This window comes from Trypanosoma cruzi, genomic scaffold (assembly GCF_000209065.1).
Source record: "Trypanosoma cruzi strain CL Brener 1047053517131 genomic scaffold, whole genome shotgun sequence".
Lineage (NCBI taxonomy): Eukaryota > Euglenozoa > Kinetoplastea > Trypanosomatida > Trypanosomatidae > Trypanosoma > Trypanosoma cruzi.
This window is the reverse complement of record NW_001849574.1, coordinates 463,605-474,941: the sequence shown is the minus strand read 5'-3', so window position 1 is coordinate 474,941 and position 11,337 is coordinate 463,605. Positions and strand designations below refer to the sequence as shown.

Here is an 11,337-nt window from a genome sequence, read left to right as displayed (position 1 = left end):
GTGGTTGTTTGGTAACGCCATCTTCTGCCGTGTTTTGACGCGTGACAGGTTCGTCCGCCGGACCTCTCCGAGTGGCGGGGGCTTCTTCCCGGCCCGCCGTCTCCGCCTCCCACGCGGCTTGCTGCGCCTCTCTTGCCCTAACGCGTGCCTCTCGTTCCTGTGGTTTGGCGTTGACCAACCCCAATTGGCATTTGCGTTCCTGTAGTTGGGCGCGGTTAGCCTCCAACTGCTGTTCGCTTCCGGCGAGCGCGCATTCTCGTTCTGCAACAAGGCCGTCGACGCACGCAATGTTGGCTTCGCATTCCGATAGGCTGTTATGCGCCTCTTCCGCCTGCGAATTAAGCTGAGCGTTTCGATTCTGCGCGTCAGCGACGGCGTTCGTGTAGTCAGCGATCGGTCGCTCCCTTTCAGCAATGATGACCCCTAGCTGGACCCCCAATTCTCGGGCCACACCCACACGATGGGTAGAAGCACCTGAGTCTCAAAATTTGCTACTTGGGGCGCCCGGAGATTCGCAACATGTCCTGTAAGGCTCGAATCCTCCCAGGGTCTGGTGGTAGATCCCGAAAACCCAGCGTAAGCCTGTCATCGGGGTGACCACAGTTAACGTCGCATCCGACGGCCCGTTTTCACCAACAAAGGCGGGCTGCACCTGCATATCGCCCTGTTGGCGTACCAGGTGTGGAGGACGGGCGCCAATATCGCTCCACTCGGAGGCCGTGTAAAATGAACCAATGCCATTTCCTTAAACCAACCTCGCTGTGACTGTAGGTTTGAAATTAAAAATAAAAAATTATCTGGCCGCTACCGGCTCACTGATCCCTAAAGTCGTGGCCTTCCAAAAATTCATAAGACAAAGAGATGTCGTGAAGAAGCCTATACGTTCTATCAGGATATATATACATTAACCAAGTTCGCCAGCTCTCCCGCGATCATCCGCCTCAGAAGCTCCTATAAAAAATTATATGGAGAGATGTGTTGATACAAAAATAAGCATCGATCAATGTATAGATATATCGATATGGGCATTAGTATAAAAACGTTACTTTCTTTAATGATGCATGCGTAAAGATATGGATGTATCCCTTCCCTCCCCTCCAAATTGAAAGATTGCTTGGTTTCCTGTTTTATTTAATTGCTATTTTATTGGCTGCATATGTATATAGATAGGTATATAGGTATCGGTAACAATACCTATTCAGCGCTTTTGATATATATATATATATATATATATATAAACATATATGTATATTGTTATTATCCCTCGTGTCTGCTCAAACAAATACGAAGGCTCGCACGCCAGCCACCATCGCAGAGCACTTCCGCCCGATGATCGGAGATCTAAAAGAAAGCCCGGCACCAGAAGTGGGAGCCGCAGTGGAGTAAATGCAGAATTGCCTATTCACACAGTTCAAATCGGCCGGTTCTCACAATGTCCGGTCAATACCGTGGCGTGCCGTGCGGTAGCGGGTCAGTCAGGCATTGCTGTGGCACGGAAACTCGCATGTTGGACGGCAAAACCAAACTGGTGGTGATCCCATCGGGCTGTTGTCACCAGGCAACGTGCGCCTTCTCGGCGGCCTGACCTCTCTGCCGTCGTGAAATCGGCGACAGCGTGACGTTAATCAACGCATGTGTGCGTGCCACTTTAGGCACACGGTCCACTGTTTCTCGGTGGCATTCTCCTGTGCAGAGACGGGGTTTCTGTGTGGGTTTGATGTTCTTCATGCGGAGGTTCGAGCCTTGCAGCGCGTGGCTATTTAATCTCCATTTTTAGTGTCCTGATTTTCTTGCTGTCGGGTGTTTGTGCCGGGTGTGGGTGGCCAATCCTCCGGCATTGCCCGCCTGCCTGCCGCATCAAGGGCATTTATGAAGTGCTTCCTTCTTCGGCGCCGACCGTGGCTCTGTGCTGGAGTGTTCGTGTGCTCGTATGCGGGATGGTGGTCCCGTTTTCGCTTGAACCCTCAATTCAAAGTACGTGCATTCAAACGGTGTGGATGCCGTCGGACCGTCATATTCCTGGCAGCGCCTCCTATTTGTCGGGGAACTCTTGCTTGTGGAAGTGCTGAAGATAAAACACGATTCCGGCTTGTCTTTCGTACGACGCCGTGCGGAAACTGCATGGGAGTGGCTTCGGCCTGGGCTGTGCAGTCTGCAGCGGAGATGCGATCGTTGTGCCGTCTCTCGCTCTCGTCCTCGCTCAAGTGCTGGGCGGTAGTTCCGGTGGGATTTCTGGCGGTTCCGACTCACCGCGAAAGCCAAATTCCCGCAGCGCCTGGGAGCGCGTAATGCCATGGGCGTTAACCATGTGCGTCACGACACCAGTGCGGCAGCTGCAGTGCTTGCCGCACACCGGGCAGTCTGCCGGGCGTCGGATCGTGGTGGCGTGGAGTCCAGCGGGAGGAGGAGGCGTTTCCGTGCGAAATTCTTTGCGTGTCTGCTGTGCGGCATCCGAGCCGCACCAACGGCATGTGCGTGGGATGGCGGGTTGCAGTGGCCGCAGCAGCCATCCGTATTTGTGCGAAACTCCGGTGCGAAAGCAGGCCAGTGCAGCCTCTTCCCCACGAGTGAGAGTGGCGTCCGTGCGCGTCGGTTCCCAGTCGCCTGACACAGTGGAGCGGCGAGTTTCGGCCCTGAGCTGTCGGGCACGAATAATACTTTTGGCCAATGCGACGATGCCGGTGCTCCATGTGTCTGTGAGCTGTGAGAGGTCGGACGCCTTCTTGGCTTATGCATCACAAGCTTCGTTCCTGGACATGCCGCATTGGCAAAGGACAAACTGCATCCGTGTGTGCGCTCCTCGGTGCTGCGGGCAAGACAGAAGGGTACGTCCACAATGTGAGTCACCAGTCGATCCAGAACCGTCGACGTGTGTTCGCGTGCCTCCACAGTTCGACGAGAAGGCGCATGGACGCACGCTGCCGTGGAAAAAGTCTCGGTGAATATCGTACTCTCCATGCTAACACCACACCCCTCTGTATCTGCTGTGGTGCATGAATTTCGCACGGCCAGAAGGAAATTGGAAAAAGAAAGAATTCCTCGTGGAGGCATCCTCGTACCAGCGTGGCCAATCCACGACCATATCCCTTGCCTGTGGAATGGGGTTTGCCGAGTAAATCAAAGGCAGCGCCGTGAAGGGATGTGCAAATTGCCGAAAGTGACTGTCACACCTCCTGCACACACAAAACGTGCGGGCCGTAACGGGCAACAAATCCCAATGCCGCGTCATCCAAGGCTCCCACGTTCCACGTGCACACATGAGGGATCCAGCCATGGCGGCGGTGCGTTCGAGGATAAGTGTGGAACGTGACTGGGATGGCTTGGTCCGTCACTTCCACCGCTAAAGAGACATCGATCCCCCTGTGCACTCGCACAAACCAGGGCAAGCCGGAATCACGGAAAGGGGTCGCGCCCCAATACATAATCCCGCTCAAAAGACGTTCCTGGAAACCCGGAGCCCTGCTACTACTACGTCGCCGCTTTGCTTCTGAGAGCCGTAACGCCTCCTGCATGCAAACCCACGGTAAGGCAGAGCCGCAATTCATTACTTCCACTAGGTGGTTCGCTGGATCCTTCTTCCATTGCATAAAATGGGCGTTGAGTTACTCGCACACAACTCCATGGAATTACATTCCGATACAGCACAACATCAGGAGCAACAAGAGCAACAACTCAATCCCCTTCCACACAGTCATCGTGGAAAGAAAGAGAAACTCCTGAAAGCACCCGCTCAAAATAGAAACAACTCGATAGAAACAACAATCAACAACACGGTCGGTGCTGTTGACGATGGATGGCTGTGGTGCGCAGCACATCCGTGGCCCTGCGCCCTCCCCCATCAACCAGCGCCGAACAGTTAATAATTCCAAGTGGTGCAAATCACAGAAGGGCGAGATCAACCGTACAGCTCGCACTGGATGCACGGTCGAACAGGCTCAGGGCGTCTGAGCGGGTGTCACCGGCCATGGGCTGCAGCGGCGGTGCGGGTGGTCGGTACGACGACGCAACGGTGGCGCCTGAGGCATACGACAACAACGTCATGTCGTGAGGCTTCTGCGTCTCTTCGTCGCTCTCCTCGTCATCGCGCAGCAGCGCCTCCAGCCCTCCACGCCGCGGCTCGCGCAGCTCCTGCCAGTGGCGGTCCTCCACGTACCACACAACGACATTGTACACAGCGATCGCAAGCAGCACAGCGGCCAGCAGCAGCACGATAGCCGCGTACGCCCTCGCACCGCCGTCGCTCGGCGCAAGGTGGTTGGCCGCGCTGACCAGGCACAGCGCCGCAAGGAGTGCAAAGCTCGCCGTGCGCATCACCGTCAGGAAGGCCGAGCGCATCATGTTCGTGAAGGCAACCACGCTCGCACCCGCAAGCAGCACAGCCGCCATGCAGAAGTACTGGACGTGGCAGCCTCCCACGGGCGGGTGCACAGCCGCAATCAGGCACACCACACACAGCACCGACAGCTGGAACACGCACCAGTACACGTAACTGCCCCTCATGTTCGTCAGCATGCTGCCGTACATCCGCTGCTGCGCCGCAGGGCACCAATACCCGACGGGGTACAGCAGGCGCTCGTGCAGCGGCTTCCTCGAAAACTGCCAGTACTTCGTGAAGCTCGCGCCCACGTGGCGGGCAATAAAGTAGCACACACCAGCAGGGAACGCCACACCGTACAGCACGCCAACGACACCAACCACGCGGTGCTGCACGCGGGCGACGGGCATCGCCAGTGCAAACACGGAGCCGAAGAAGATGCCGAGGTGCATCGCGTGCGCCACGACGTACGTCAGGCTCGGGAAGCGCACCGCCGCCCACGCACTCGCCGCGTCCACGCCGCGCCACCGCTGAAAGGCGGCCGTCACACCGCAGTGCACGCACCCGAACACAGCGGCGAGCAGCGCGTTGCCCACCACCATCCACAGCGGGTCAAGGGCAGCGAACACCGACAGGAAGTACGGCAGCGCAACGGTGCTCGCACGCTCCTGCGCCGAGGTGCATGGCATCCTCGCAAACACGCCAAGTGCCTGCATCTCCAGAATGGAGCCCAGCCCGCCAGTCACCACCACGGCAACAGCCGCCGCACCCGCAACAACGCCGGTAATCACCGAGAGGGCGCTGGCAGCGGCGGGCAGCGTGTTCGAACTGATCGTGAAGGACCCAAGCAGCACACCCTTGCAGCCGCCGAACACCGCCACAGCGTCGCAGCGAATGAATATCGTCTCGTCGGCAGTAATGAAGTAACCGCGGTGCACGGGCACAGCCAGCTCCAGGACGGTGGACGGATTCGTCGCGCTGCGCACCCACGTCGCGTTGCTCAGCATCGCTCCCCACGGACCACCGAACCCACTCGGCTGCGCCGTCGACACCGGCACGAAGCTCAGGTGCGTGCCGAGCTGCGGGTCGCGTGCCCAACGAAACGGCTGCGCCAGCGCCACCATCAGCAGCGTCGGGACGGCGCTCCCACCGCCGCGGATGTCGTTCTGCGTCAGGCTCCCACCAGCCGCCGTCGTCGTCACGGCGAGCGTCGGGCACGCCACGTCGCTCCACCACAGCGTGCTGCTCACCGACGCCGCCGGGGTCCGCGTGGGCGGCAGCGCCACAGTCTCCGTCACCTGCAGGGTCTCCGTCGGCCCGTACTGCGTCGGACTGTAGTGCGTCGTGCTCTGACTCGGTGTCCACGTTGAAGTCCACGTTGGCGTCAGGCTGCGCGTCTCCGTCAGCGTCGCCGTGTGGCTCAGCAGCGGTTTCTCGGGTGTGCGGTTGCACCCGTCCACGCGCGGCAGGTACACCGGCAGGCAGTCGTGCCCGTACCCGCCATCAGCACAGCGGCAGCCGCACGACCCCGACATCGTCCTCGTCGCAGCAGCAAAGCAGCTCACGTCGGCGTCGCACACACCACACGCCACGGGGCGGAATTTCCCGATGATGCCGGCTGACCTGTAGTCCATTGGCTGCAGCGCCTGCCCGTTGAGCGTCAGGCACCCCACGACGAATCTTCGGCCGGCGCCCCCAAGCGCAACGGTGCCGTCCATCACGACGGGCCCACTGCCGGCGTTCCCGTGGAGCGTCAGCGTGCTCTGCGCGAGCTCCGCACTGCGCGGGTACGACGGCACCGACAGAAGCCTGCCGCTGATGCTGTTGCCGCGCACCGACAGCCACGACCCGGACACAAACGACGCCAACCCCCGCAGCTCCAGCAGCGCGCCATCGGTCAGCACACCGGCGTTGTCGTTCACTACGACGGCGGACGCGTTGGCCTCCACTCCGCTCTCGAACACCAATCCATGCGCGGCGTACACCTGGCTCCCCGACACGCGCAACACAGCGCCCTCCGACGCAACCACGCGCGCACTCGCGTACAACGCATATTCGCCACCGAACACAGCCGCGTCCAGCGCGACACCGCCACCGACGAGCTCCAGCACGGCGCCGTCCACCACCACCGTCCGCCCACCAGTCATCACGGTCACGAGGGACACGCCGGACACAACCAGCACGGACCGCACGAGCCGCAGACCCGACAGCACCAGCACCGGTGCGTACGGCGAGGACCGCGAGCCGGGAAGATACACAAGCGGCGTCGGCCTCGCGGCAACCAGCAGGGAGTCGGTCACCGTCAGCACGGACCCCGCAGGAAACTTGCCGGTCAGCACAAGCGCACCGTTCAGCGCCTCCACATCGCACACCGACAGCTCCACCGGCCCGCCCTCGTCGCTCCCCGCCGCTCCCGCACCGCGCAACGCTCCACCGCCCATCACGTACAGCACGGCGCCGTTTAGCAGCGACACGTTCTGCACAACGATCCGCACGCCGTCTCGCGCCATCCACGGCACGTACAGCACCGGACTCACGCCGTCCAGCACAACGTGGCGCAGCGTCACCTCGCTCGCATCGGCAGGCACAACGAACACCGACCGCACCGTCACGCCCTCGCGGACAAACACACTCGACGCGGTGCCCACAACGGGCGGCAGTGCGGGAGCTCCCACAGGCACGCACGCCTCGCCGTACCCGCCGCTGCCGCACTCGCACACGCACACACCGCTCCTCATGCTCGCCGACGCAGTCCCGGAAGCGTAGCAGTGCGTTTCCCTGTCGCAGGAGTCGCACCCAACAACGTCGATGCTCCCAGCGTCGCCAAAACCAGCCGCAGCGTACTCCTCCGCCGTCGACAGGACTCGCCCACCAGCGTCGTTACACGCCACCCTCAAATGCGCCCCAGCCGAAAGCGACAGGCTCAGCGACATCATCCGCGGCAGCAGCGCTCGGTTGCGCACAAAGCTCAGCGTGCTCCCAGCAGCGGTCACGGCGCCAGCGGCGTAGAGCATCTCCCTCGAGACGCCGTCGTGCACGTTGCCCTTCGCCAGCAGCATCGACCCGCCGACCAGGCTCACCGTCGAATAAAACGCCACCGCGTGGTCCTCCGTCGGCACAAAGTCGCTCCGCACAAGCGCCACAGCGGAGCCCGACACGCTCACAGCCCCACGCACAGACACCGCGTGCTTGCACAGCAGGAAGTCGCTGTCAACAAACGCCACCACGGAGCCGCCAGTGGCCGCAACACCGCCCTCCACCGACACGCACAGCCCCAGCGCCGTCTGCACCGACAGCCCGTCCACGTACAGTGCACCGCGCGACGACAGCGCCACGCCGCCAACCACCAACACGCCAACAGCGTCGCGGAACACCGCCGCCACGTGCGTGCGCGCGATGGTCAGCACACTCCCAGTCAGATTCACGTTGTGCAACACGAGGCACGCGGAGGCGTCGCCAAGATCGTAGGCGCCGCGGTAGGCAACACGCGCCTCTGCAATCAGCACCGAGTCCACCACAGTGACGCGCGAGCCCGGCGGAAATCGGTTCACCACCACCACGCCGCCGCCGCCGGAGCGCGACTCAAGCCCGCTGATCAATACATCGGCGCGCTGGCCAGCAGGCGGGTCGGACAGCCACCCAACAACGTACAGGCTCGCTCCGCCCACAAACGTGCAGTTCGCCAGCGTCACGTTGCGCACGCTCCCTGACATCAACTCCACGTCCACCACGACGTCCGCCGCAAAGGTCACACCAACGTAGCACGCCACCGACGTCCCGAGACCGGCGCTCACCTCCACATCCACACGCACGTCCCGCACGCACAAGTCGGCGCCGTCGGTGCTCGGTGGCTCGGGGACAGCGACGGGCAGGCACGCATCGCCGTGGCCGCCCTCAGCGCACGTGCAGGTGCAGCCATCACTCGACGCCGTCGTCGTGTACGCAGGGAAGCACGACGCCGCGAGGGTGCATGGGTCGCTGCAGGTCAGGATGGTGGCATTGTACACGGACGGGATAACGTAGTTCGCTTCCTCCTCGCCGTTCACAGTGTTGCACGCGGCCACAATCGCTCCGTTTGTGAGGTCGCTTGTCCCTAAAAATATCCACGGTGCTTTGGTCATTCCCTTGCTGGACATGACTTGGTTGCCGGACAATGACACCGTGGAGTCGCGGAGATTCACTGCGGGGCTCAAAACAGCAAAGGTATCCAATGGGGATTCATGGCAGAGGTTGCCGCTCAACTGCAGCCAGGAGTTGTAGTAAATGTAGGAAAAAGTTGAATAAAACACAAACAAGCTTCCCTGCATCTCGTTGCCATGAAACACAACCGATGATTGGGACTCCACTCGTAATGCCCAACAAACAAAAATGACGTAATTCACCGGCCTCGTCACAACGTTGCCTCGGATCACCACGGCAGAGTTGTTCAGTACAATCAGTGACGAAGAATGTCTAGACCCCTCAATATATATCAGAGTAATTTCTTCGCCGTCCATATGAAACGTGTTGCCCATCACCGCAAACAGGGACTGCCACGATACCCTCAGCGCAGATTCAACGACATGAATGGCGCTTGACGATGCCCCCACGCTCTGAAACACATTGCCATTCAGCACCACCGCGGAGTCATTGATGATCGCCAGCCCATTCATCGCAACACACGACGGGCCCATAAGGCCCAAACCCGGCCGGGGGATCAGCCTCGTGACCGTGAAGCGATTTCCGCTGATCGTGATGTTCGTGTGCGGTGGAAAATCGCCCTCCGGGCTGAGCAGCGCGTCACTAAATGTGTTGCCGGTGACGACGATGTTCAGCGACCCCACAGCGGCGTGCGCGTTGCCCAACAGCACCAGCACGGCGCCGTCCCTCCAAGTGCATCCATCGAACGTGACATTCGCCACGTCGCCCGTCATCGCCCCAATCAGCACTGCCAGGCTCATGCCGCCCCCGCTGAACGTTACGTTGCGGTAGCACAGCCACGACAGCCCGCTGCCCACAGCCTGCGCAACCTCGGGGTACTCCATGTCGCTGATGCACTCACCAACCGGCGGCGGTGACGGCGTGGGTGTTGGTGCTGGCAGTGGCGGTGGCGGTGGTGGCGGGCCAGCAGGCACAGGCGCCGGGACACACACATCGCCGTGCCCTCCAGCAGCGCACTGGCACTCGCAGTCAATGACCTCCGTCGTCAGGGGAGCAAAGCAGTCGCTCTCCTTTGTGCACTCCCCGCACGCAGCAACCGTCGTCACGTCGGTGATGCCGTGGAGCTCCAGTTCAGCCGCCGTCGTCAACACACGTCCTGCGACCGTCAGACACCCAGCAACAAACCGGTAGCCGGCGTCAGCCCGAAATAGCAAGGACACCGACAACCCCGTCGAGCCCATCATGCAGCCCGTCAGCGTCACCACACTGCTGTCGTCAATGATAAGAAAAGTGGATTCGGATTCGTGAAACATCGCCCCCAATCCCACGTCGTTGTAGCGCCAATCCAACCAGCTTGACTCCTCGACGGTCCACGAGTCGTCTACAAAGATGGCGCAGGACACGAAGCCGCTGTTCCCCACCACGCGCAACACGCTGTGTTCCGACACGCTAATGTCTAGGCACTGATACAGGAGGCTTCTCCCGGAGGACATCGTGTTGTTGAGCAGCGCAAAAACAGAGTGATCGCGGATACTGAGGATATTTACGTGGAACAGGTGTGTGTAATCACCGAAGCTGCAGTACCGCACGTACAGTGAGCTGCCACTCACCAGCTTCAGCGTCCCAGTCGAGTACAAACCAAACCCACCATAATTTGATGCATGCGCATTGACGTTGCCGACCAAAAGCGAGGACGCAGTCAACTCGACGTTGTCCAGCGTCACCACGCTCAACCTTTTGTTCACAGTGTCAGGCCAAAAGAGAATAGAAAACTGCACCGCATCAACCTCCGTGATGGCAATGTCGCAGTGCTGCGGGAGGGCGAATGCAAACACAACAACGGAGGACCGCATCACCGTCTGGCTCACGCGGATCAGGACGCCGGCTGACTCGGCCGCCGCAGCACCCCCAACAAACTCCAGCGCGGCACCCCCACGGAATGTGCACCCACTGAGCGTGATGTTGATGGGGAGACGCAGCGGCATACTGTCAAGGAAAAACGTCAGCGCAGCACCCACGCCGCTGAATGTCACACCCACGTAGCAGTGGTGCGTCTTCCACATTTTCAGCGCAAGGCTCGTCAGCGTCTGGTTCACCACGCAGCTCGTTTCGCCGTCGACGGCTCTCTCCGGTAAGTTCGGCACAACCGTGTCGGGCACCGCAAAGGGAAGACACGACGCGCCATGCCATCCGTCCTTGCAGCTGCACGAGCACGAGCCGCGGTCCACCGACTCCGTCCCGGGCATGTAGCACGCCGCGTCCTCGTTGCACGTGCCACACCTGAACACCTCAACACCCTCCGGAAACACACCGTCGTAGGACAACTCCTCATCGCCCTGCAGGTTGCACCCCACCACAAACCGCGCGGGTGACGTTACAAAAATGATCGATGAAAAAAAATTGAAAAAGGGCAATCTGGAGTCCACCTGACGGTTGTGTGTGACCGCCACGGTAGTGCCACTTCCCGACAGCCTGATTTTGTGGAAGGATTTTGGCACACCTATTACTGAGGCTGCCCTCACGTCGTTGCCCTCCACACGCCACTGCGCACCACCCTCGAGTGTCACCGAGCCGTCCAAATACACCAGCGCAGATTCAAAAATCAGTGCGATTTCAACAAAGGTGCAGTCCGCCACTCTCAGCAGCCCCGCAGAGCTCACGGTGGTTTCCCCAAGAACATAAACGCCATTAACGGCTCTCATCGTGTTGTTCTCCAAATCAAAGTAGCCGCCATTTTTTATGTCAACAGTGTAAACATAAACAGATGATTCCACACCGTTACTCTCCATCGTACTCAGCGTATTTCCCTTCACAATGACCCCGCCACCATCAACAACAAAAGCATCGATGAAATAAACTGCGTCACTATCCCCTCGATGTAG

At 60.2% G+C, this 11,337-nt stretch overlaps 1 protein-coding gene across 1 annotated transcript, besides 7 other annotated features; it reads right to left on the bottom strand.

Moving 5' to 3' along the window:
• Positions 1 to 953: a mobile genetic element.
• Positions 1 to 1,905: a sequence feature (heterozygous, Esmeraldo-like haplotype).
• Positions 777 to 797: a sequence feature (AT_rich).
• Positions 777 to 953: a mobile genetic element.
• Positions 1,211 to 1,252: a microsatellite.
• Positions 1,906 to 11,337: a sequence feature (areas not merged during assembly with more than two copies in the genome that could not be assigned to a particular haplotype).
• On the bottom strand, positions 3,880 to 11,337 carry Tc00.1047053504169.10 (dispersed gene family protein 1 (DGF-1), putative; the record flags this gene model as incomplete). The annotated part of the gene is made up of 1 exon (XM_801605.1): positions 3,880 to 11,337. A coding segment is annotated over one exon (7,458 nt), but the record flags the coding sequence as incomplete, so codon positions are not given.
• Positions 9,361 to 9,417: a microsatellite.